We start from the raw sequence: 28,000 nt of genomic DNA, 5'->3' as shown, positions 1-28,000 counted from the left end.
GAGGGATATTGAATATATATGCGGGCTATAAACACTTTCACATAGCACGCTTATCTAAATGTGTACATTTCCAATTCTGTAAAGTAATGCAACCCTTAAATGTTATTCATGGGTTTCCCTGAATGTCTTCGGGAAAGTCTAAACTTGTATTTCTCTTAATGCAGAAGGCGTTCCACTTTATTTTTGGAGTGACTGATGCTTTAAAAGCCTTTTCAATGTTTTTTCTGTGTTGAAAGCATGTTTGCAATTTTCCCTCTTGTGGTCACAACCAGGAGATAAAGGGACCAGACAACATTCACATCAATCACTGCAGAAATAAGCACAGGCTCCATCTCATAATTACAGATGCTCCACCCTTCTGAAACTATTGTTCTTAAACCTGCTCAACTAAAGGAATCAATTGGCAGCACAGTGTTGCACAGCAATCACTGAGAGAACAGATAATCCGACATCCACTGACCTCGGATCAGGTAAGACACTTGCCCAACAGACTGGTATAATGATCTAGTTCTACACTCAATGGTAATTTAATACTCTTCTGCTTTCTCTCACTGGATGGTTAATTGGGTATATCTACTATATTGCAGCATATTATAGATTCACAAGCTATAGCCTATTTGTTGGAAAGCAGAATTCATCAACACAGAGTGAAGAAATTTGGAGTGTAGTACGTGTGTAGTGCTGCTGAAAAACTCAATGTCTTCAGGCTGTTGGTTCCTTTATCTTCATGGGAAGTGTAAAGATTTGACTGACACCCTTTATATAAAACCTTATATATAGGAAGTTATGAGGGCAATTGAACATGTACAATTTACATAGATGTAGTGTTGCTATAAAAGCAAAAATATTTTTGCTTCCTTTTTCCGTGAGCATAAATCAAAGCTGAGAGAGTAATCTGATAAGACAGGCCAGCTGTACAGAGGACAAGAGAGGAGGCAGAATACCACAACAGTCTGTGGTCATTAACAGAGAGGCACTGAAATAAAATCAGGCAGATGTACAAACAAGGACTAGACAGAGACAAAATCCACAAAGAGATTAGTCAGTACACAAGCAAGGAGGAGTGTCAGCAATATACACTTGTCATGTTCTCGTAACAATTGGCCAATAATTTGCAGTGTCCTGTTGCAACTGGCTGTTTATATATGCGGATTAATACATATATACATAACAGCTGGATAGGGTAGTGTCTAGAATGCCGGTGATAGTGACCTCTGGTGGTAGTGAAACGGGGAAGAGGCCTCAGACCTGACAGTCATGCTTGCATCAGCACTGAGAGATTGGTCTGAATGCAGCAGTCAGTAACACCCAACACACCAGTGACTGATGTTTGGGGAAAGACCTGTTGAACATGTAAACATGCTATGAACACATTCCGTTCAGTCATGTGTGACTTGTGTGTGCATTTCTGGTTTCATGTGTTGCTTGTGCTATACTGTAGCTCATCAACACTGAAAAATAAGGGAGACCACCACAGCCTAATGAAATATTGTGTGAGGGGAAAAAATGACCAATTTTCCTTCTCTGTTCATGTTCCAACGTTTGTTCCTTCCCGTTAGTATCTGCTCCTGTTCCCTTTATATGGTCATTAGTCCAGAAACCTCTCGATTATCCCCTCTTTGGTCATCGTCTTTGTGGATGAGTATTTTTATATTGCTGCACTGTCATCATGTGTATCGAGTGTTTCTTATGTCTTCGTTTTGTTACTAAAGTTACCTTCCTGTTTATATTAATTGAATCTGTGTTCGCACACAAGATTAACCGTGTTCGTAACAAGGCCTATTGCACCTTCCTCCTACACGCGGACCATTACAACCCCAAAGCTGTGTGTTGTCTCCCTTGACATTCATTGCATATACAGATACCCGTGGAAGTGGATAAGAAATTCATCACATAAAATTAGCATTGTTGCTGTCTCTACCTTCAAGCACAGATTTTGGCTGTGTTGAAGGAATTCAAGTCTTCAAATTAATATTTAAATAGTAAAAGATATGATAGCAGATGTATTTTTTTACTCCTAGACCTTAAATTTTGGCACATATCAAGGGGACTTGATCTCTCTCTACAGACCAGTGTTTAAGATCTGTGCATTCTTTTTATAATCAATATCTACATAGTAAATGCTATAATTAATAACTCTTTACATATGTCCACATTGCTTTTAGCTGTTGTGCCTAGAGAACTGTTACTGCAAATTCAGATGTATGTCTCTTCAACATAACTGAAGCCACCAAATTAATTTTCTTATTCAAGGTTAGGTTTGTAATGTTTCTGTCATATGCAGAGAAATTAATCAATCCTTGTGCACAGACGTCTTTTACTGGCCGGCACTGAGCAGCAGTATTAGTGGCTGCTGCTTCATGTCCCAAGAAAAGACTTTGAAAGCATAAATTATTTATTGTGGTACTAAACAATCATTTTCATTTAATAAATGAATAATTATTTGTTACAATTTATTCTTTTACCTCATACAAATAGATAAACCAGGAGTCAAGAGGATCTACACACAGAAAGTAAGTGATGATTTCAAGATGAATGGAGTGTCACGGTAAGGAGCTGGCCGTGCTGGTGCCCAGCTGGCGGCACTAATTCATGTTTGTCCTGTTGTTGTGCTGTGTTCTGCCCTGAGGTGGGTGTGGCCCATTAGGGAGTTTACCACCTCAGGGTTGTTTGTCTGTATGTGCATGGGCGCAGATGGAAATTCTGAAGTGAGGGGGACCAAGCTGTACCATATATACGTTTATGCTTGTAGATCAGGGGTAATCAAATCAAATCAAATTTTATTTATATAGCGCTTTTTACAACAGTTGTTGTCACAAAGCAGCTTTACAAGTGCCGAGTCCTAGCCCCCAGTGAGCAAGCCAAAGGCGACAGTGGCAAGGAAAAACTCCCTAGTTTTTTGCATGAGGAAGAAACCTTGAGAGGAACCAAGACTCAGGGGGGGAGCCCATCCTCCTCTGGCCGACACCGGTCACCATGACAACAACAACAATATAGACAGAATGTAGACAGAATGTAAAAGATGCAATAATGTCCATTTAGACAGAATATAAAAGATGTAATAATGTCCATCATGGTGTAGGCATCTGGTTAGGCAGGAGGTGGCCGGCCCAGGATGGATCGCTTGTCTCTCCTCATCTCATTATTCCTCAAGCAGGCGGGCAGCCATGTGGAGAAACGAAACAGGGAAAATTAGCTCTGTATGAGGACATGTACAGGACAGGTAAAATTATAAACATTTCTGGAGTGTGGCAGCAACTCCGGCACCAAGTTAAATTATTACAGCCTAGCTAAAAAAGGCAGAACCAGAAGGTAACATGGGGGCATTCTGAGACAATGGCATCCGTCCACTGCACTGTCAACAAACTTGAGTGACCACGAGCAGTGACAGGATGACAGCACCAGCACCCCAGTCTACCATAAAACCCTTCGTCTATGAACCCCTGGATCTGTACCTTTATCTAAGGGGGATATTAATTATCAAACGCTAGACTAAATAAGTGGGTTTTCAACCTAGATTTAAAGATTGTGACTGTGTCAGAGTCCCGGACACATTTAGTAAGATTATTCCAAAGCTGGGGGGCCTTATAAGAAAAGGCTCTTCCCCCTGCTGTTACCTTGTTAATTTGTGGAACTAATAACAGACCAGCACCCTGTGATCTTAGTTGACGTGGGGGTTCATAGTAGGAAATAAGTTCCTGGAGGTATTCAGGAGCAAGCCCGTGTAGTGCTTTATATGCTAATAATAGAATTTTAAAATCAATACGAAATTTAACTGGGAGCCAATGCAGGGCTGATAGGACTGGTCTAATTTGCTGAAATTTTCTAGTTCTGGTCAGAACTCTAGCTGCGGCATTTTGAACTATTTGAAGTTTATTTAGATTCCTATTTGAACATCCTGACAGTAGTGAATTGCAGTAGTCTAGTCTAGAGCTAACAAAGGCGTGCACCAATTTTTCTGCATCATCCTGTGATAATGCATTTCTTAATTTGGCAATGTTGCGGAGATGTAGAAAAGCTATCCTAGTAGTATTATCTATATATTTATCAAATGATAGGTCGGAGTCGAGTATGACGCCTAGGTTTTTGGCTACTGTGCCAGGTGTAATGGGATAGTCTGCAAGATTAAGCATTAAATTTGGAATTTTCTGTCTTGCGGCCTTAGGGCCCACAAGGAGAACTTCTGTTTTGAAGTTGTTTTGTAATCAACTATATTTTTCCGCGCGCCAAATTTGGTTATTTGTTGGTAAATTTTGGTAATTTGTTGAGCAGGGGGGGGGGGGGGGGGGGTGTTAATCAGTTAATCAGGAATGAGATTGGGTCCAGACAGGACTGCATTCGGGTTCGGATCCGGACTGCCTGTTGATGACCTCAATATTAATCTGGGGGGGACACGAAGTCTAGATGCTAGATTTCGGATGGGGTCAATATAAATCTGTGCCATCAGTGCCATCTGCACCCCTGTGTATGCGGAGCAATGAGGCGGACACAACACTGAGGACAGCGAGATTTAATAAGGGGAATTCCATAGGCGAAGTCGTTTGTACAGGCACGGGTCAAAACGGGAGAGCCGTCCAAGTGGGACAAATACAGAGGCATGATGAAAGAGATAAACACGAAACAAGGAAACACAGAACAGATAAATCAACGGAGAATACAAATACCAGGGCAATGATCACGAAGAACTTCAAATCACACTAAAACAACCACAAAACAACCGACCAGGGGCTAGGGAAACACAGGGATATAAGTACACAGGACTAAACTAGACACAGCTGAACACAATGACGACACGGGCGTGGCAGACAGAGGGAAACCAGGGCCTCAGACAAGCAGGGCAGGATAAACAAGCAAGGAACAACACAGACATGAGGAACAGGGAACCAGAGTGACGGCTAAGAGAGGGTGGCGTAGCCCTACGTGACAGATATGTCTTTGTACCAATTGACTGCTGGTTATTGTTTCCTCTTTTGCATTTGTCACAGGTTTTGCGTTGGTGCACATTTTGCTTAATACATTTCCCTTATTCCCTGAGATTATCCTAGATTTGTATTTTCTGAAGAAAACACAAGAGGACTTGAAAAGGTGTACCCTGTTCTCACTAAGGTTATGGCTAATACCCTTGAGTGAGGAAGCATAAGATCAGTGCCCTGACTGGGACCAAGATTTAGAGCACTTCATGCTTCCGGCTTGCTGACCAACTTTATGGAGATGCAGATTTCATTTTCCAACATGACTTGGCACCTACACACTGTGCCAAAGCTACCAGTACCTGGTTTAAGGACCATGGTATCCATGTTCTTAATTGGCCACCAAACTCACCTGACCTTAACCTCATAGAACATCTTTGGTGTATTGTGAAGAACAAGATGCAGTACGCCAGACCGAATGATGCAGAAGAGCTGAAGGCCACTATTAGAGCAACCTGGACTCTCATAAAACCTGAGCAGTGCCACAGACTGATGGACTCTCATAACACCTGAGCAGTGCCTGATGGACTCTGTCGATTCGCGAGGTCGTGCACTAGAGGTGGGCGATACTGGGAATTGTGGTATCGATCCGATACCAAGTAAATACAGGACCAGTATCGCCGATATCGATACCGATACTTTTTAATAGATCATAGATCCAAAGGATCCAAAAGATCTAGGATACAATTTCTCCAAACATTGTATGTGACAACAAAATACTTTATCACAATCAATATTTTGTTTAGAAACAAGGGAACAGTAACAAAACAAAGTTTGCCTTAACATTAGAAAAATAAATATTTTTTGAATGAATGAATGTTCAATTTATATAGCGCTTTTCAAGATAGCCAAGGTTGCTTTACAATTTTAACACAGGTACAAGTCTTGCACAACCAATCACACACTGACTGGAAGCGGCAGCCAATTGCACACAGCATACTCTCTACCGGGATCCACAGCCCCCTTGAGGACTGAATGGGGTGCAGGAAGTGGAGAGAGGACAGACCCTAGTGACAGAGCACCATCCACCACTGGGCATACAAGCATAGACACATTCATGCACAGACACCTGCTTTTCTATTGAACAGAGACACACAGTTACACACTCAGGGAGAATTAGTCAGGGAATGCCAATTTACCTAACTTCCATGTTTTTGGATTGTGGGAGGAAACCAGAGACATCTGAGGAAACCCACGCAGACACGGGGAGAAAATGGAAATTCCACTCAGATAGGGACTTGAACCCAAGCCCCCAGTGCTAACCACCAAGCCACCGTGTTGCCCAAACAAGTAGAATGCACAAAAAATACAAATGATCTCCTCACTAGATATCTTTTATATTTATTTCTTTCTGTTTATTTTTTTAAATAGAATTGTTCATAGGAAAAAAAAGAATTTTCTTCCATTCATTGCAATCGTTTTTTCTTAAATAAACTATAAAAAAATGACAGAAAATCATTAATCTATTGTTTTTACCTCTGTATGTTTAAAGTCTCTATAAATTTCATATGGCTGTGTAAATATTCCTTAAAGTTAAATTGTTCATAATATTTTTTCTAGTCCACCTCTCATATTATATCTTTCAAACCTTATGTAATTTTGTTGCACTATGTGCACTTGCCTGTTGCTTTAATTCTATAAAATTCCCTGTTGTGGGATAATTAAAGCTTAATCTAATGTTATCTTAGATAACACTTTTACAAATGTACTAGGTTATTATCTCAATGTCTTAATGTTTTATATATATATATATATATATATATATATATATATATATATATATATATATATATTAGTGGTGGGACTTTAACGCGTTAATTTCGATTAATTAATTACAGGAAAATTAACGCACTTTTGCACCGTGGAATGTTTCTCAGTGCACGAGTTCCAGACATACAGATTATATGGACGCACAATAAGATCATGATGGAGATGACTGAAGAGGCTACGCTGGTGGATGGGAAATTTAGATATTAAAGAAAGTACAAACACAATTAGTGTTATTTGCACTTTATGTAGGAAGGAGTTCGCTTATCACAGGAGCACTTCCACCCTTCGTTACCACCTCAACGCAAAACATGTTGGGGCTAACGCGCAGGTCAGTAATGATAACTTAGCTGATAAATGTATTACTAGTACGATAGGGTGAACAAACGTCCGTATTTCACATCCGGTCCAGGGCGTCCCGGGTTTTTTTTTAAGTGAGGAAATGTCCTGGTTTTTATATTACCTTCATTTGACCATTAAGACTGGATTAAACTTCCGCGAGTGGCCGTAGCGCGCGACTCCACACGTGTATATACATGACGCGTCATATTATTTGTGTTGTTCGCTCTCTGTGGTCTAAGATAAAGGCTTACAAGAAGCGCTGCAAATTGCGTCAACTGATGCAAGTTACGAACTGCCGTGTAGAAAGACAATGTGGAAGAAAATCCAGCAGCTGTATGATGAGGAAAGGGAAGTAAAACAGGTTATTGTGAAGAGCGCCACAAATGTGTCTCTGACTGGGGATCACTGGACCTCTGTTACCAACAAGAATTATCTTGGTGTGACAGCTCATATTATAGATGATGAATCTATAAATGATGAAGATCCAGTCATTTCCTTTGAGCATGCAGAAGACCACTTCTAGGCACTATAGAGATGCCTGTGGTAGAGGCCTGGGAAATTAAAGAAAAATATACCATTTAAAATGGTATTAAAAAACATCTTCTGATTTACTTAAATTCTTCCAATATCCTGAGTAAAACTCCCAAAATTAAACAGCATTTTTGGTCAGAATTTCCAGTGTTCTGAACTTCTTTCTGCACTCATCTATTGGTCTGTGTAGTAGACTGGTGGAAAAATAAACAAGATGTTGAAGTTTATGCTTATGTTCATTGATTCATTCATCATTCAAACTTAAATTAATATTTCTCATGTTAAATACTGAAATGCGATTAAAATGCGATTAATTTCGATTAATTAACCCTTATATGGTCCAAGGGTCTGTGGGACCCATTTTGAAAAAATCAGCTTAAAAAAATTCTACAATTTTTTTTTTTTCAAACTGAGATTCATTGGTCCTTGGCTCATTTTCCGTGAGCAACATAAGTCAGAAAATATTTTCAATGACCACCCCCCCGTACCCCCCCCTTCACATTTGTATTACATACAGGGTCCAGGGTCCACTGGGCCCTGGGCTAGTCAAAGTGGGCAATCAACATTGGGTTGGGTAGTTGATAGTCGTCTGTATGACTTTAAAGGATATACAAACAAAGGACAGAGGTGTTTGGCATGCAAGGGTGGGCAACCATCAACACTTTTGATGGTTGTCACATCAGGGGTTGATTGCATATTGTCAGACAGTGGACGAAGAATCTCTATAGAGACAAAGGGGTGAGATCTGAAAGAAGCATCTTTTCTCTCAGCCCTCATTATCCCTCCCTCCTCTCTGGACCTGTATGTGTGTGTATGTATGTGTGTGTATGTGTGTGTGTGTGTGTGTGTATGTGTGTGTTTGTGTGTGTTTCACCCAATCATGGGGACATGATGCTAAAAATGCTAAAAATGCTATAAAAGATGGCAAAGCGATTCTCAGTTCAGACTGCCTTCCAGCTGATATTGGAAGAGACAGAGGATTTTGATGATGATTCAGAAGAGGAAATTTCAGGATCACATTTCTGAAATATCAGAGTCTGATACTGATAATGAAAAGGAGGATGAGCAGCAGCCAGCTCCGTTAGCACCAGCCCGTGAGCAGCTAGCCATAGGACCAGCCTGTCAGCCAGCATGATTTATGATTGATTTCCTTATTGTGTTACATTTTAATAAAAAAGTAACTAATAAATAAATAAGAGAGCAAACTAATTTAACATATGTATTGTTTATTTTACTTGCAATTGGGCTGAATCTGCTGATTATTTTAACAAAAATTGCAATGGGTCCCCCACACCCAGCTGGACCCCAAGAATGTAGACCACGCCTGGATCTCATCAGGGTTAATTACAAAGCTTCCGATTAATTCGATTAATTTTTTTAATCGCGTCCCACCCCTAATATATATATACAGTGATTCACCCATATATATATATATATATATATATATATATATATATATATATATATATATATATATATATATACAGTGATTTTTATAAGATATTAATTTGAAAAATAATTTGTGGATCTTCGCCTTTTCGCCGTTTTTTTGCGTAATTCGATCGGTGGAAAAAAATATGCATTATGAAAAAATCCCAAAATGTATACAAATATATTACAAATATTAATTCTAACAATAAAGGAATGTTATAAATAATAAAATAGTACGAATTACAGTAAATATTGCATAAACGATTTCTGTAGGCTACTTTTCTTCCTCTCTGACATTTCAAAACCAGGGGCGGTTTGTTCATTAGGGCGATTGGGTGACGCACCACGAAAGGATGAAAAGGAAGTTTTTTTTTCTCTCACATTCTATCATGGTATTTAATTAGCCATGCCTGTTCTGGACAGCATCTCTTGTCTCTGAATGCCATTGTCCAATCAGTGCATTCCCTGTAGTTCCGCCCCTTTTGGGGTGATTTGAGTCTAACTGAAAATCGCCCCGACTGCTCTCGTAGACTCTCATGTTAAATGTTTTTTTTCTAAAGTGTAGGCGCTGCAATGCATTGTCTATGGGTTCTGGGAGGGCTCGCCCTTACGTGCTTACGTCAGACGTAACGTAGGGAAAATAATCTGCTCAACACGGCCAGCGTTCCTTCAACTCAGAACAACTCAATCGTTTCATTCAGAAAAGTGCCATTCTGTCATCGTAATAAACAAGATAAACTAGCAACTAAGGAATTAGGGCCACCGAGACCAAATTTAAACATCAAACAAGTGAAGTATCCACAAAGGGAGGAAAAGAATATAACTGAGGATTTTCGTGAAACTGGTATGAAGGGAAAACAAGGCTAGCAGGCTGTGAAGTAGCGCGCGCCCTGTTCTGCTTTCCCTGCATTCTGTTCCATCCTTAATGCTGTTGCCCATTTATATTCTAACACCTAAACTAAACTACTGTCTGAAGAATACAGTACTTATTGTGAGTGGGAAAGATTCACTTTAATTAATTAATGGTAAATCTGGCCTCTCTCCATGTTTAAAGTTGTTTGTGAGGGCAAATGGAGACATTACAAAGTTAAATGTTCAGTCATTGTAGAGCTTTAACCAAGATGATATTTACAAGATATATCGGTGCACAAATACTGTACAGTCGATAATGTAAAGAGAAATATATATTTATCATTATATTTTCTTTGTTTACGTCACTCTTTTTTATTTACCCACTGAAATGGTCACCTTGGATGTCATCACAACAATTGCCCCCCCTGAGATATTTGTCAGCGGTCGCCACTGTTCAAAACTCCTGTGGCGTCTCTCTCTATACTGTGAGTGTCGACTCGAGGAGAGCGCTGATTGGGTGGGCCAGGCTGAGTGGGCGGGGCCAGGTGAGCCTACCTGCATGGCTGTTTGGCTGGCGCCACTAAGCCACGTGATGCAACAACAAAAGACGAGAGTTGGGCGGGGTCGCAGCTCCGTGCTGTGTGATGCAGCGCTGCTCTTACAGACAGAGGAGACTTTGATGAATCCGCGTGCACAGCAGTCAGTGCGTGCGGGAGAGAAAAAAAGCTACAGTATCGATCTTTTTACACGAGTATTGTTCAATATCAATACCAGTGTTGGTATCGATATTATCGATATTTGGATCGATCCGCCCACCTCTACACAGAGGAGCCTTTGAGGAATCCACGTGCACAGCAGTCAGTGCGTGCGGGAGAGAAAAAAAGCTACAGTATCGATCTTTTTACACGAGTATTGTTCATTATCAATACCAGTGTTGGTATCGATATTATCGATATTTGGATCGATCCACCCCCCTCTATCGTGCACCTCTCGAATTTTGTAACTTCGCTTCAGCTCGATGAACAAAGTCATGTTTGCCGGGTTCATACACCTTTACAAGGTGGAATTAAAGCAGTTGTACGTCACTTTCAAGGTCCATTTCAATATTTCCCAGAACGTTAAACTTAAATAAGTTAAATATTTATACATAAACTCGAAATGATTCGAAATAGTTCACTTTTTATTAAATTATTTAATGGTTTTATTTTCAAAATGCCCAATCTTAACGTCTTCACGTTCTCTCATGTTTCGTCCTGGAATTACAAGAGGCTCGTATTTGTTAATGTAATACAAGAGAACTGTTCAGTCAGACAGATATTTGTTGTGAAATGAAGTAGTTACAATTTCAAGCATTTTCAAGTATTTAGCCTAAATTCCAGCACTTTTCAAACCTGGAACACAATACAACATTAAAATTCGTCAGGTAAATGTTTTTCCTTTCTTTTCTGCATTCCAGATTTCTGTTTACTTTAACTATCCACCATTGTATTTCCCGCTGTTGGACGGGTACCAGCCGGCTACGGTCGGTGCTGGATCAAACCATTTTTCAGTGGGAGGCAGGGGTGTAGGCACTTAATGGAAAATATGCAGATAGGTAAAAAACATATATATTTTAGCCATTGAGCTTATTTTGAGTAGAGAATTTTATATTAATGAAAGATTTCAAGATTATTTAAAATTATAGACTTTAAATAAAAAATAAATTGCTGTGCTCTTTGATGGGCCCCCCTGGCCCTGGGGCCCGGGACAACAGACCCGGTTGTCACCCCCTGTCGACGGGGCTGTACAGGCTGCCACATTGCTGCAGTTGTTCAGGCAAAAGGAGCCCCAACTAAGTATTAAGTGCTGTAAATGTTCATACTTTTCAGTTGTCCAGCATTTTTTTTAAGTTAATTTTTTTCTTAAGCGTTCAAATTTTGAGACACTGAATTTAGGGTTTTCTTTAGTTGTCAGTTATAATAATCAAATTAAAGGAAACAAACACTTGAAATCAGTCTGTGTGTAATGAATGAGTATAATTTACATTACGTTTCACATTTTAAATGTAATTACTGAAATAACTGTTTCATAATATTTTAATTTTATGACCAGTAAGTGACGCTCAAAGGAAGGAGGCACGACGAGCGTCTAACGGTACAACACACAATGTTTAATACACAAAACAATGTTAAGCTCAGTGCGGAGTGCAAGCACATCCACACGACACTTACACAGGCACAGAACTTTAGACAAAGACGAGCACAAGACATTGCGCGAACGCACATTATATAGGTGATTAACACATACCCTCGTGATCTCGAGACAAGGCACAGGTGCGACTACGAACACGCTCACAAACGACCCACACCCACGGAACTACAAACATGGACATAACTGCATGCAGACGACATAGCGACACGCCCACAGGGAGGGGTCCGGAGCTGTCACCGGGACACAGTACCTGTATGGATGTAGCCAGCTGCAGTACAGCCAGGGGCTGTACCATGACATTGTAAAGGCAGATTGTAACTTTATCTCAGAATAAATCATACTCTTAGAGTGAATCAAAAGTGCTTGACTTGCAAACTGAATACAATTAAATTAATTGTCATCTATCCATGCTGCATTTAACCCAAGGCAAACTGTATATGGACATTATTAAGGCAATATAAAAAACCATTTTATGCAAGACTGTGTGTACATATAGTTATTTAAGGACATGTATGTTTACATCTGATGACCTTGAACAATCAGCATACATAAAACCACACATAACAGTATCTTGCTGTGTTCCTTCATTTTCCAGTGTCTGATCTGACGATCATATTGTTGGGGAAGACTGCTCCAGAGACCAGCAGAGTGGGAAACTTCATCCTGGGAAGAGACGTGTTTAAGACTGAAGCTCCTCCTCCTTCAGTAGAACATCACAGTGAGAGAGTCAGAGGACACGTGGAGGAGAGATGCATCACCCTCATCAACACGTACAACTTTTTTGATACTGAACTCACTCAAGATGTGCTGGATCATAAATTGGAAGAGTGTGTATCTCTGTCGTCTCCTGGACCTCATGCGTTTTTATTTGTGATAGAACCTATAACATTTACAGTAAAGGACAGCACCAGAATGAGACACATATTGGACAGCTTCGGTGAGCAAGCCCAGAAATATGCCATTGTGATCACTACAAACAGGGAAGTTACACTGTATACCAAAAAGAAGAGAGAATCGTTTCAAAAGATAGTTAATGAGTGCAATTTGAGGCAACACGTATTAATATCAACCACAACTAAGAACATATATCTAGTTAGAAATCTGTTAAAGGAGATTGACAGCATGGTTAGACAGAATGGAGGAACTTATTTTATATGTGAGACTTATGAAGATGCACAAGAGGATGACAAACCTGAAGCACATGCAATAGAGAAGATGGATGATTTTACTGAAAACAAAGGGTGGAAGAGTTCTGGTTTTGAAAAAGGTGAGTACTGATCTGAGCCTAAATAAACTAATTCACCAGTTCATTTTGTATAATTCCAGTTCATGAGTCAAATATTTATGCCTTCGTCTGGAAGGAAACGTTTTAAGAGCATAACCTGTATTTTTCTACTGTTTTTCTATTCTGTTCCTAAACTAGCAGGTTTTCCATACATAATATTTTTGTAAACCTTAAAAATGTGCAAAGCCCAAAATCATCATCCACAAATTACAAAAAAGGTTCATATGCTAGAACGAAGCAAAAGTCAGAATATTGCTAATGCCAAAATGCTTAAAACAGTTATTCAAATAAACTATTGTGTATTGTTTGCAGACACAAATGAACGCATTTTGGAGGAGCACAAATCCAGTATGACAGATGGTTCAGGTTTAAAGAATGACACATATGGTACGTAGAAACAAGATACAAACAAAGAGTAAACATTAGAACATCCAATGTCTCTAAGTACTGGGAGGACAAAAGAAGTAGCAAGTACTGCAGGTCATTCTCACTCAGAGGGCTTGATGCTAATGCACAGCATGGGAGGGCTGGCCGTGTGGGTTTAAATAGTGTGGGGACAAACACAAACAAAACAAGGGACAGGCACGGACGAGTGGGTGTCAGTAACATGGTGATTGAGAGCGAGGGAGGGTGTGGTGCATGGGCGAGTGTGTGTGGGAGTGTGTGGGCGTCTCCCCTGTGTCCTGGGACTGGCTCGACGTGACAGGTGCACAGATAAGAGACAGAGAAAGCTGGTACTGAAGCATGAACCTCAATGTGATGAAACATTTAACCTCTGCCACAGTGTCAAATTAAAATGTACTGGTATATTGTATTATTGTATTGTATTGTATAAATTTCCCTTTGAAAATTAGAACCCTCTGTTGAGTAGAACTGCTGGATAAAATACAGTTTCTTTACTAAGTACAATTACTAAGAATTGATGACAATGTCAACATTAATAAACAAAATGATCAGGTAATACTGATTATTTAATACATAAAGAATACTGCATGGGTGTTTAAAACATGTTGTGGTCTGTTTTAGATCAAGACATCACATTCACTGCTGTGCTGTGTGGAAACACATCTGAAGTTTGCTTCAGACATGACAACATCCTACTTGGACCTGAGAAGCCGGTTCTGAACAATGCACATTTTTCTTTGATTGTTCGTAAACTACGAATGGTATCAAATCGGAATTTGTCTGTGATCAACATGCTTTGTTTGCAAGAGGAAAAACTTTACTGGGACCAGATTGCTGATCAACTCATCAAAGAAAATAAAATTCATGCCTTCATCTTCGTTCTCCCACTGGGCCAGTTAACAGATAGTGACAAGATAGGGTTAGAATGGCTACAGAGCAGGTTTGGTGAAGGTGTTCTACCGTATGTGATGATTCTGTTCACTTATGAGAGAGAGGAGGACTGTGACACCATCATAGACGACCTGAAGAACAACAGTGTTCTAGAAGAACTGCTGATGAAGTGTGGAGACAGATATCACACCTGCAGCAAGAGCATGAACAACCAATCAGAGATGAGGACACTGCTGGAGAAGATTGATCATCTGGTCTCTGAGAACAACCAGCAATACTACACTCTAACAATGAAAGGCAAACAAAACATAAAAAATGGTAGGTGGCTGCTTTTCTAACATTCATCAGCTTTTATCCTGTCCAAATTGTGAATCATAAGTAATGTTATAACCATGGTTTCATTAAAGTTTGTTTCATTCATGGAATTACCTCAGGTTTCAAGAATGTGCTGTACAGCATGTGCCTTTTGAAGCAGCTTTGAGGCTTACTTGGGAGGTGAAAAATAGTCAAATTTAATTGTATAGAGCTTGTTTACAACTGTTGTCTCAAAGCAGCTTTAAATTTGTCCAAGTTCAAGCCCCCAGTGAGCAAGCACAAGGGAACTCCTTAGAATCCAGGTTAAAACACAGGGAGAAATACCTTTGGTAGTACAGCTGTAAGGGTAAAATCAGTAGGTATCAAGGGCATGAGGCTCACTGGGGCATCGGCACTCCACTGCTCTCATTCAACAAACCTGAGTGACCAAAAGAGGTGAAATGACATCATAACAGCTCAATTTACCATAACTCTCAATGCCCATGAATACTCAGATCTATACCTTTACCATCACACTCCATGGCCATGAACCCACAGCTAGACACTTTTGCATAAGAAGAGATGTATAAAAAATGCTTGATTATACAAATAGGTTTTCAGCCTAGCATAAAATTTTGAGACTGTGTCTGATTCCTGAACACTGACAGGGAGGTGATTCCATAGTTTGGGAGCTGTATAGGAAAAGGCTCCGCCCCCGGTGGCTAGTGTTCCTTATTCTAGGTGCTAATACCTAGAATACGAGCTGCACTTTTTGACCTAAGCAGATGTGGTGTGTCGTAGTGAACTAGGACTTCACCGAGGTACTGTGGGGCACAACTGTCAAGTGCTTTGTTGGTCATTAGAAGTATTTTATAATAAATATGAAAATGGACAGGTAGCAATGTAGCTAGGAGTAATGTGATCAAACTTCAAATTTGGTTGTCCAAGAGATATAATTTACATGAGCTTCAAATGAGAGATTGGGGTCCATTATAGGACCAAGAGTTTTAACTGTTTAAAAAAGGTGTGATTGGGAATCCATCAAGGTTTACTATAAAATTGGAACACATATGTCTGGCTGTCTGTAGGCCTAAAGGAAGCACTTCTGTTTTGTTAGGATTAAATGAAATCCATTATCTGACATCCAGTATCTGACATCCATCCATCCATCCATCCATTTTCATCCGTTTATCTGGGTCCAGGTTGTGGGGGCCTAAGCAAAGAGGCCCAGGTTTCTCCCCAGCCACCTCTTCTAGTTCTTCTGGGGAGATACCAAGGTGTTCCCAGGACAGCTGAGAGATATAATCTCTCCAGCGTGTCCTGGGTCTTCCCCAGGGACTCCTCCCAAGTGGACATGCCCGGAGCACCTCTCTAAGGCACTCCACCCTTGTCCGACTGATACCATGGTCTCAATTTTAGAGGTGCTGATTCTCATCCCGGCCATCTCACACTCGGCTGCAAACTGATCCAGCGAGAGCTGTAGGTCTCGGGCAACAGGACCACATCATCCGCAAAAAGGAGACGTGGAATTCTGAGGCCACCAAACCGAACCCCTTCTGCCACTTGCTACGCCAAGAAATTCTGTCCATAAAAGTTATGAACAGAATCGGTGAAAAAGGGCAGTCCAAAGAGTCCATCTTGCACCGGGAAACAGTCTGACTTTCTGCCTGCCATGAAAGTTTGTACAGGGACGGGATAGCTCGTAGCAGCAGGCCCTGTACCCTATACTCCTGGAGCACCCCCCAGAGGAATCCCCAAGAGACATGGTCGAATGCCTTCTCCAAATTCTCAAAACACATGTGGACTGGTTGAGCGAACTCCAATGCACCCACTAGGACTCTCGCAAGGGTGAAAAGCTGTCCAGTGTTCCATGACCAGGACAGAACCCACATTGTTCCTCTTGTAACTGAGATCCAATTAACGACCGGACTCTCTTCCGCAGAACCCCTGCATAGACCTTAGCGGGGAGGATGAGGAGTGTGATCCCCGATAGTTGGAGCACACCATCTGGTCCCCTTTCTTAAAAAGGGGAACCACCACCCTGTTTGCCACTCCAGAGGCACTGCCCCCCATGAACATGTGATGTTGCAAAGACGTGTCAGCCAGGACACTCCCACAACATCCAGAGCCTTAAGGAACTCAGGGCAGATCTCATCCACCTCCGGAGCCTTGCCTCCAAGTAATTTCACGACTACCCTGGTCACCTCAGCCCGGGTGATGGACAAACCCCCGTCCAAGCCCTTCAGTTCTGCTTCCTCTGTGGAAGGCATGATGGTGGGATTGAGAAGATCTTCAAAGTATTCCTTCCACCGCCTAATGACATCCCCAGTTGAGGTCAGCAGATCCCCAGCCCCACTGTATACAGTGTTGGTCGGGACCTGTTTTCCCCTCCTGAGTTGCCTGACGGTCTGCCAGAATCTTCTCTGAGCCGATTGAAAGTCACTTTCCATGGTCTCACCGAACTCTTCCCACACCCAAGTATCCATCTGCTGCCTCCAGAGTCCCAAAAGCCAATCAGGCCAGATAGGAATCTTTCTTTAGCATGAAGACCTCCCTTACCCAAGGTGTCCACCACCAGGTTCGGGGATTGCTGCCATGACAGGCACCGACAACTGGCCACAGCTCCAGTCTGTCACAGTGACAATGGAGGCACGGAATAAAGCCCACTTGGGATCAATGTCTCCGGCCTCTCTCGGGGTGCGGTCAAAGCTCTGCCGGCTGTGGGAGTTAAAGACCTTTATGACAGGTTCCTCTACCAGGCCTTCCCAGCAAACCCTCATGATGTTTGGGTCTGCCAGGTCTGTCCAGCATCCTCGCCCACCATCTGATCCAACTCACCACTAGGTGGTGATCAGTTGACAGCTCAGCTCCTCTCTTTACACGCGGTCACAATCCGACGACATGATTACATATTCAACCATCGAACTGCGACCTAAGGTGTCCTGGTGCCATGTGCACTTATGAACATCTCTGCTCGAACGTGGTGTTCGCTATGGATAGAATGTGATAAGCAGAGAAGTCCAATAACAGAACACCACTTGGGTTCAGATCTGAAAGGATATTCCTCCCAGTCACACCCTTCCAGGTCCTACTATCATTGCCCATGTGAGCATTGAAGTCCTCTAGCAGAACAATGGAATCCCCTAACCCTAACCTTCCAGTATCTCTTCCAAGGACTCCAAGAAATCTGGGTACTCTGAACTGCCATTTGGTGCATAAGCACAAACAAGAGTCTAGTTGGTATCTCTCAGCCTCGTACACTAGCTCAGGCGTCTTCCCAAACAGAGAGGTTACGTTCCATGTCCCAAGAGCCAGCTTCAGTAACCAAGGATCGGTACGCCAAGGCCCCTGCCTTCGGCGACCACTCAATCCACAATGCACAGAACCCCTAGTACCACCTCTCCGACAGGTGGTGGGCCCATGGGAGAGTGAACCCATGTGTCTCATTCGGGCTGTGCCCAACTGAGCCACATGGGTAGGTGTTCGTCAAGGACATTTTTCACGAATTCCTCAACAATATTATGCTGAGATTTGTCCTCTGGTTTAGCTGAGACCTGTAACTGAGGTCATCAACATAACATTGGAAACTAGCACAGTGTTGGTGCAGAATGTCCCCTACTGGTATCATAAATAAAGAGAAGAGCAGGGGACCTAATATAGTTCATTGTGGGACACCAAAACTAACCTTGATGTATACGGAAGAATCTCCATTTATGTTGACACTTTTTTCAGTGAGGTTGGTCAGATAATCAGTTATTTGTGTATTTGTTTGTTTTTAACCAGGTCTTATTTTTTTTAGACAGATCGTAGCCAGCTGGCTAATGCTCTAGCTAGTATGTTCACAGGAAACCACATCACACATTCAATAAACCAAAAAATCAAAACTAGCTAACTCACCCTCAGTGCCAGTCTGAGAATAGATTTATAGATATGAGTAAAATCACATTAAGACTCCTGCATGGTGGCTGTGGCAGTGAGAATATGGTGGCTAATAGTCTTTCACCTCTGCATGCATGTCTACTTAAAAACAAGTGCAAGAATTATTTCTGAGTGTGTTACACGTGTTTTCTTTGGGTAGAACTAATAGTGCAGGTAATTCTAGGCATGATATGTATTGCACCATGCAGGAGAAAACTTTCAACACCTTGGGTATGTAAGTGGAAAATGCCATATGTACTTTATTAGGCAAAAAGACAATAAAGGTTAGAATGATGAGTTTCATTTGGTGCCAGGGCTGGACTGGTAATCTGGCGTACCCAGCATTTGCCCAGTGGGCCGACAGTCCTTAGGGGCCAATGGATTTTTTTTCTTCCCTTTTTTTTTCTCGCACACACCCGACCTCTCTCTTCCTTTAACACCAGATGCGCTGCAGCAGCAGTTCAGTTCAGCGAGTGGAAGGAAGCGTCTTCAGCACAGCACACACAGTCACAGAGAGGCTTCTTCTCCCGTGCCCCACCAGCCAGGTAACATACACATCAAGTAAAATCTACCATTTGCCCTCTAAGCCCAACGTGAAATCATTTTCTTGTGCAGTAAAATGTCTCATACAGCAACAAACTACTAAGCATTTTTAGCCGACTGGTCACCTGATAAACTAGTCGCTCTAGCCCAAATCAATGATAGATAACGTGAGGACGACCACATACAAATAATTAAGGTAGAGTTTGCAAATCTATGTGTTACGCTGAACGTTTTCTGTTGTATAGGATTTGTTAGGCAACATAAATTAATACTCACACATTTGTGAAAGAAGGGGACGGGAATAGTTAATATTGGATATGGTTTTTGTCAGTTGGCGGTGTGACTTTTTTCCATTGAAAACTCACGTTTAGAGAATGTTACAAATAAAAGTCAAATTTCATTCAACATGTGCTTGTAATTTTTTTATAATGAAGTGTTCCACGTGCACCATTTACTTTAACCAGTATTTTTTTTATATTTTAACGTCGTACCCCACATACATAAATTACAAGACGGTTGTGCTCCGCTAATTATGAAGGGCCGGTCTAAACCAAAAATGCCAGGGCCAATTTTTTGTCCAGCCTTGTTTGGTGCTTTACTTTGGCACTGACTATGTCCTTTGGTGATTTGGTCCTTTGGTGCTGAATCCCCAGCAATAGCCAAAGCTTGTTGTTCTTGTGCCATGAGAATCATCCAACTGTTTTGTCAATGTCTCTCTGGATTGTCAATGTCTCTCTACAGAACCATGAGGACCTCTGTACAATGGGTGTACATGGGTGTTTTTACTCTTTACCATGTTTTAATTACATTTTGGCTAATGAATGAATGATGTGTTAAAAATTGTTAGTAAAAAGAGGGCTAGCTAAAATGAAACAGATTTGAATCATGGTGACTGTGAAGGTGTTTATTGAGTGAAATTGGCTTTTTTCTTAATGTTGTTTTATTAGCCTTTAATTCTTCACAAAATGAAGAGGTGGACGTCACTCAGGGACAAACAAAGCCAAATGTAAGTTTGAAAATTTTTTCTACAGTCTATAGTCTGTCTGTTTTAAAATTTGATAAATAAAAATGCTTTAAATAATTTATAAAACTCACTGTCAGTGGGTCTTTATGAATAGAAAAACTTTGGCTTTGTTTTAGTTGTACTTACAGGAAATTAATACAAACACCTTGGACCATATGCTAATGTATGTGCAGTGGCCATCACTCTTACAGATATGCTTAAACCACTTGTTTATCACTTAATGCATTTTTTCTTGGTTATGTCATGCCTTGCTCATTTTGTACTGTGTGAGAGTGGAAGGGACCTGGCTCAAAGAAAGAGAAAGTCCTTGTAAAGTTAATGTAAGAGAGACTCTTTGGTGTCTGCGGTGAAGTGATATTCGTGATATTATTCATGATAGCTGTGAAGATGCTGAGGCACTAAAGTGAAGCTCAAGATGCCACTGCATTATATGAAAGATGTTGTTCATTTCAAAGATTCCTTCACCAAATATATATATATAAGATGTATTTTATACATAGTCAAGAAAATGTTAGTAATCTTTATCAATCCAGTAACAAAAGTGTGATAATAAAGCTAATAATGTATATCCAAACATTGAAAAGAAAAAATATTAATCAAATAATGTAATAATATGAATCAAATATACTACTACTAATACTAATAGTAATAATATACATCAAATATAATAATGTAAAAAATTTAGAATATAGATTAATATATTAGATTGTAGAAAGTTGATTTTACACACCCCCACTGATGTAGAACAGACAATCACACGTCATGTTCACTTCACGTGACACCACCCCCACTGATGTAGAACAATCACACGTCATGTTCACTTCACGTGACTCCACCCCCACTGATGCAGAACAGACAATCACAGGTCATGTTCACTTCACGTCCCTCCACCCCCATTGATGTAGAACAGACAATCACACATCATGTTCCCTTCACGTGACTCCACCCCCACTGATGTAGAACATACAATCACATGTCATGTTCACTTCACGTGACACCACCCCCACTGATGTAGAACAATCACACGTCATGTTCACTTCACGTGACTCCACCCCCACTGATATAGAACAGACAATCACACGTCATGTTCACTTCACGTGATTCCACCCCCACTGATGTAGAACAATCACACGTCATGTTCACTTCACATGTTTGAATTGTTTGAATTTACACCCAAAGGGCAAATAAATTTTTTATTATTCACCTTTTGTTATTAGTTATGCCATAATAGTATTCCATATTAGTTATGCCATAATAAATATGACTCTTTCTATGCTTGTGTACTGGGTGCAACTCTCTTGGATAATTAACAGTTAAAATAAACTAATAATAATCTTTATTATTAAAATCTCTAATTTTCAGGAAAAACCGAAGACAGCAATTAACCCAGCAGATGAAGCTGACGCAGTGAGGGACCTTTTCCAAAGACTTCATCTACAAGGAAAGGAGCAACAAAAAATAAAACCTGGAGATGTTCTTCAAGTATCTGTAAAGTCATTACAATATAAAGAACCTTGTAAATACCTAGCTTTTCTACATAAACTCATGGTGATGAACTATAGAGCAAAATACATGTCTGCTGATGTACAGGGCAGCATTCAACCATGTAGTGAAGAGGTTGGTCAAAATTTGATGGCTTTTCTCAACACAGAATCCTTGAATGATGCAAGCAATACATATCCCATCCACCCCATGGATGTCCAGATGGCAGTGCTCCACTGCTCAGACAGCTTCCTAAAGCAGCTCATAGTGACCAAACTGTCACAGTGTCAGTACGCTCTGCCTCTGTTAGTGCCTGATCCCTTCACCAGAGAGATTGAGTTTCCTCTGTGGACATTCAGACAAATCAAGAAGAGCTGGAAGACCATGGATGCCTCTGGTAAAGAGACCACTTTAACTAAACCAGTTTATTCAGCTGAAACTGCAATGGTGGCGTTCTTCAGGCTGGACTCTGTGTCCTCATCCAAGTCTCAGCTGATGAACAGTTTGATCAATGAAAAACACAACACATTCTTCCACAGACATTGTCCAGGCAGCAGCAGAACCCGTCTACTGATGGATGGAGTGGTGGAGATCGCCTGGTACCTCCCATCTGGGAAGAGCACTGATCATTTCCCTGAGTGTGTAGCGTTCTGTAATCTTCATGGTGATGTAGGAAAAAATGCAAAGCAACTGGAAATTCTTACTGAAATGTCATCGGTTAATGTTGTACTTCTGGGTGATCAACAGCACATTAGTACAAATAAAGAAATACTGCAAAGGCTTTTTAATGGGCCAAAGCCACTCATTTGTTTACTGTCTGACAATAACTCAAGTGTCGCTGGGTCAACAAGCTTAAAATTCAAAATTGGTCTTAAAGACAGAAGTCAGGCAACTGTATCTGAGGAGCTCATTAACACCATTAACACATGTTTATCAAAACAAGGCTCCACTTTCAGACTTGAAGATGTGGGTAAATACAGAGGAATCAAAACAGATGAGAACGATCCTGAGTGTCAAAAGGGGAAGGAAGCTGCCCTTCAGATCACACGTCTGCTGGAGGGAATGGAGATGTCCAGGATTAAGGAGACGTTCCTGCCTTGTCAAGGGAACCTGTGGCATATGTGGTGCCAAAAGAACAAAGATAAATATAAACTTTGCTGCAATGACACAGAGAATCAAATGAGTAAAATACAGGGTGAAATGAATCAGATTCGTTTACAACAGCATCAATGTGTGGACACACCAATTGTGTGGCAGTTCATTCAAAATTTGATATCACATATTCCACTATCAAATGAAACGTGCTACTTTCTTAAGTGGACTGAAATCCTGCTTGACAAATACACAGATGGCTGCTTTGGTTTAGCAGATATCCTCAGAGAAACAGGGCAGAAATATGAGTCATCTATATGTTTGCAAATGGGCCAAAAAGTATTACATCTGCCTAAGCTTGCAGCACGGTTCATGATGTCTGGACACTCAGTTGAACTAATGGATGGAGATGCTGGTCATGTTCCTCTGGTCTGGGTTTCAGCAGTTCTAGATGAACTCATCAAGATCCTGGGAGACCAGAGAGTGTTTGTGCTGTCAGTGTTGGGGATCCAGAGCTCTGGTAAATCCACCATGCTCAATGCCATGTTTGGACTCCAGTTTGCAGTCAGTGCAGGCAGGTGCACCAGAGGAGCCTTCATGCAGCTGGTCAAAGTGTCAGAGGAGATGAAGGCAGAGCTGAAGTTTGACTACATTCTAGTTGTTGACACTGAAGGTCTCAGAGCCTTAGAGCTGGCTGGAAAAGCAACCATACATCATGACAATGAACTTGCCACATTTGTAGTGGGCATTGCAAATATGACCTTGATCAACATCTTTGGAGAAAACCCTGTTGAGATACAAGACATCCTTCAGATAGTTATTCAGGCCTTCCTGAGGATGATGAAGGTGAGACTGAATCCCAGCTGTATGTTTGTGCATCAGAATATCCCAGATGTCACAGCTAAAGAGAAAACTAAGGAGAGTAGGAGATGCTTGCAAGAGAAACTGGATGAGATGACAAAGCTAGCAGCCCTGCAGGAAGTCTGTGATGCTGAGCGCTTCGGTGATGTCATTGAGTTTGATGTAGAGAGGGATGTGAGGTACTTTGCACAGCTGTGGGAGGGCAGTCCACCCATGGCTCCACCAAACCCTTCATACAGTGAAAACATTGAGGAGCTGAAGCAAACCATTATCTCCAAAGCTGCAAAGAAAGGTGGTATGAAGCTGTCTGAGTTCCAAACACGAATCAAAGACCTATGGGAGGCACTTCTAAATGAGAACTTTGTTTTCAGCTTCAGAAACACGTGGGAGATTTCGGTGTACAGGAAACTGGAGAAGAATTTTTGGAAATGGACCTGGAGTCTCAGGAAAGACATGCTGGAAATTCAAGACAAACTCCAGACTAGAATCATTAACAACCAGTTACAGAAAATAGAGCACAATGACCTTGTTGGGAAAATGAAAGAAAGTTTCGAAAAGGTGAACAGTTCAGTGAAGAGTTACTTTGAACATGATGCAGAAGAACAAGATATTCTGGTACAGTGGAGAGGGAGAGTCCAACAGAAGATAGAGAATCTACATGATGACCTTATTAAACAAACCAAAAGACACTTGAATGACATCATCTCACAGAAAATCGCCTGTAAACACCTGGAGGAACAGAAGACACAATATGAGGCACAACTATTTAAGAGGAGCAAAGACCTTGCTTTAACCCTCAAGAGTAAAGCCAATAATGAGAGAGAGTTAAGAAGACATTTTGATTGCATGTGGAGACAATGGTTTTTTGACCTGACTGCAGGCACCAAACCTCTAAATGAAATTAACACTGAACAGGATGCACTTAAAATCCTCTCTGAACTGTATGAAGAGCAACTTGTTCTTCATCAATTTGTAAAGCACGGTGAAGAACCCAGGAATGTTAAAACATTCACCAGAATAAGCACTATTGGTGATTATACTGAATATGTAAATTTGAACAAAAAGTCTGTGAACAGATTAACATCAGAAGATCATAATTCAATAAGGCAGTTGACACACAGAATCATGCAAAAAACAGATGAGCTCAGTAAATCAAAGTCAGTAGCAAAAATGGGATACAAGTCATTCTATTTGCAGGAGATTGCACAACTTGTGAAAAAAGCAGTTTCTGAACACACACAGTCAAACTCAAAGTACAAGTTCAAACCAAAATTCATAGTGGATCTCTCTCTACATGTCTGTATGCATGCGGCGGAAATGTTTGCAGCCCAGCACAGAACATTCAGAGAGTCTAATGACCCATTCATCTATCTTGAGAAGAAGAAATCTGAATACTACAATGTCTTTGAAAAGTCATGTAAAGGTGCTACTTCTGTGGCTGTGTTTGGAGGTATAATATGCAGTGAACTTAAGGAAGCCATCATGCAGAGTTTCTACATCAGCACTGCAAGTCATTTGGCTGACGAAATGAGAATGAACATCACAGCATTTAATGGAAACAAGTCAAACCTGGAAAAACATATTCTAAAATCACTGGCAGAAGAGGAGGACTTTGAGAAGTTCATGGACTACATCCTAAATCCAGAGGAACAATTTAAGACCTTCATTAGAGATGTTGTTAAAAAATATATGATAGAAAAAGATCCCAGATCACTTGACAAAATTAGACAAGGCATCAAACATAAACAGGAATGCATCATCTCTGCAGCAATGTCAGCAACAGAAGACGTGGTGAAGGAAAGAGGAGATGCAAATATGTGGCTGAAGACATTTTCACACGCACTCAAAGATGAGCTTGAATGTAATATTGATCACCTCAGAGATAATAACTGTCAGGATGTTGTTGATTTTCACTTACTCACAGATGTTGTAAAAAAGGAAATTCCTCTTATTAGTGAGGAACTGACCAAGAACATAAACAGGCTGTCTGACCTTAAATCTGATCTATTCAGGAAGAAACCAGAAGACATTCTGATTGAGCACTTTTGCAGGTGCTGCTGGGTACAGTGTCCATTCTGTAGAGCCATCTGCATCAACACGATGGAGGACCATGATGGAGACCACAGTGTCCATTTCCATCGTTGCTATGGAGTAACTGGGTGTCATTTTAATGACACAGACTATCTTTGCATCAAATTCTGCACAACGTCAGTGGCAAGTGATGGCTACTTCTATCCAACATTTGACTCTGACAAACGGGTGCCATGGAAACAGTACAGAACAGCTGGTCCTGAGTTTGCAAAGTGGAGCATCTCCCCTGATCTCTCTGAACTTCCCTACTGGAAGTGGTTTGTGTGTAGATTCCAGAGAAATTTGGAGGAATTTTATAAGAAGACGTTTCAGGGAAGGGGTGAGATTCCTTCTGAGTGGAGAAAGTACAGTAAGGAAGATGCCATGGATAGTTTGGATAAATGCATATAAAAGAAGGTCCTGATGTTAATGGCAAAGTAATCATTTATTGTAACTTTAAAACAAGGCCACTCGGGGGATAATACCAATCTATCACCTCTTTTGAGAGACTTTTTGAGTAGTGACTGACCCAACAATCCAAATGTCTGCGTTCAAAAAGTAACACTGACCTCACACTCCCTGAAATCAGTTCTCAGTGATGTTTGTACAACAAAAAAAATCTTTATTTGATGCCTAAAAGCTCTGTAATTTTACATAAAACAAAATTAGCATCCATCACATGTTAACTTGATGAAAGGGAATGTATTTGTGTTTCCATTTGTCAGATAATATTGTACATATTTTATTGTTATATTGTGTCACACGCCCAATGCCACACACAGGTGTTATATTGTTACACAGGTGCGCCTTGGCTGTTCCGTGATTATTGATCATCTGCACCTGTCCCTTATTTAACTTTTGGTTTTGCTTTACTTAAGTCTACAGGATGACTCATCCAGTGCTGTGCATTGTTACTCACTGCTGCACGTACAGGACACTGTTACTGCTGCGTGTACAGGATACTCTGTTACTGCTGCGTGTACAGGACACTGTTACTGCTGCACGTACAGGACACTCTGTTACTGCTGCGTGTACAGGACACTGTGTTACTGCTGCATGTACAGGACTCTGTTACTGCTGCGTGTACAGGACACTGTTACTGCTGCGTGTACAGGACACTGTTACTGCTGCGTGTACAGGACACTGTTACTGCTGCATGTACAGGACACTGTTACTGCTGCGTGTACAGGACACTGTTACTGCTGCGTGTACAGGACACTGTTACTGCTGCATGTACAGGACACTCTGTTACTGCTGCGTGTACAGGACACTCTGTTACTGCTGCGTGTACAGAACTCTGTTACTGCTGCACTGCATGTACAGGACACTCTGTTACTGCTGTGTGTTCAGGACACTCTGTTACTGCTGCGTGTACAGGACACTGTTACTGCTGCGTGTACAGGACACTGTTACTGCTGCGTGTACAGGACACTGTGTTACTGCTGCGTGTACAGGACACTGTTACTGCTGCGTGTACAGGACACTGTTACTGCTACATGTACGGGACACTGTTACTGCTGCGTGTTCAGGACACTGTTACTGCTGCATGTACAGGACACTTACTGCTGCGTGTACAGGACACTGTTACTGCTGCGTGAACAGGACACTCTGTTACTGCTGTGTGTATAGGGACACTTATTGCTGTGTGTATAGGGACACTATTACTGCTGCATCTTAGTGCCTTGTGTTTACTGCTAATGCTTTTCATTGTCTCTTAGCTCAGTGCTGTGTTGCACACTTTCATTTGAATAATTCTCCCTCTCTGGCCTCATCACATACTCTCAAATTACAGATTCTCAAAGGTTTTCAATCTCCATTTCTGATTTAATCATTTGACTCAGTTATTAGTCAGTTATAACTACACATTCTCACATATCAGAGCAAAGATGTAGACAGATAGACAGATATTTAGCTAACTTGTTAAATGTTTTTGTGTGAAGAAATTAAAGTTTAATTCTTCATTACTTTGTAATGTCTAATTAAATACCAGTGTACATTCTAAATCATGTTTAGAGGTATTTTAATGTAGGTCAAACGTTGGTCTATGATGTC

The 28,000-nt window shown here is 41.0% G+C and overlaps 1 protein-coding gene across 1 annotated transcript; it reads left to right on the top strand.

The window, feature by feature from the left end:
* The first annotated feature begins 337 nt into the window (after positions 1-337).
* Positions 338-28,000, top strand: LOC143517648 (interferon-induced very large GTPase 1-like). The gene is made up of 8 exons (XM_077010378.1): positions 338-470; positions 2,479-2,513; positions 12,679-13,350; positions 13,681-13,755; positions 14,395-14,982; positions 19,320-19,421; positions 20,367-20,425; positions 21,806-28,000. Coding segments are annotated over exons 2-8 (6,051 nt in total). The 5' UTR covers positions 338-470; positions 2,479-2,512; the 3' UTR covers positions 26,360-28,000.

This window comes from Brachyhypopomus gauderio, chromosome 6, assembly GCF_052324685.1.
Source record: "Brachyhypopomus gauderio isolate BG-103 chromosome 6, BGAUD_0.2, whole genome shotgun sequence".
NCBI lineage: Eukaryota > Metazoa > Chordata > Actinopteri > Gymnotiformes > Hypopomidae > Brachyhypopomus > Brachyhypopomus gauderio.
This window is presented reverse-complemented; position numbering and strand designations above follow the sequence as displayed.

Coding starts and splice junctions, on each gene's coding strand:
- LOC143517648 (XM_077010378.1), top strand. Junction 13,756..14,394: donor TTTAAAGAATGACACATATG/GTACGTAGAAAC, acceptor GGTCTGTTTTAG/ATCAAGACATCACATTCACT. Junction 14,983..19,319: donor CAAACAAAACATAAAAAATG/GTAGGTGGCTGC, acceptor CTTTAACACCAG/ATGCGCTGCAGCAGCAGTTC.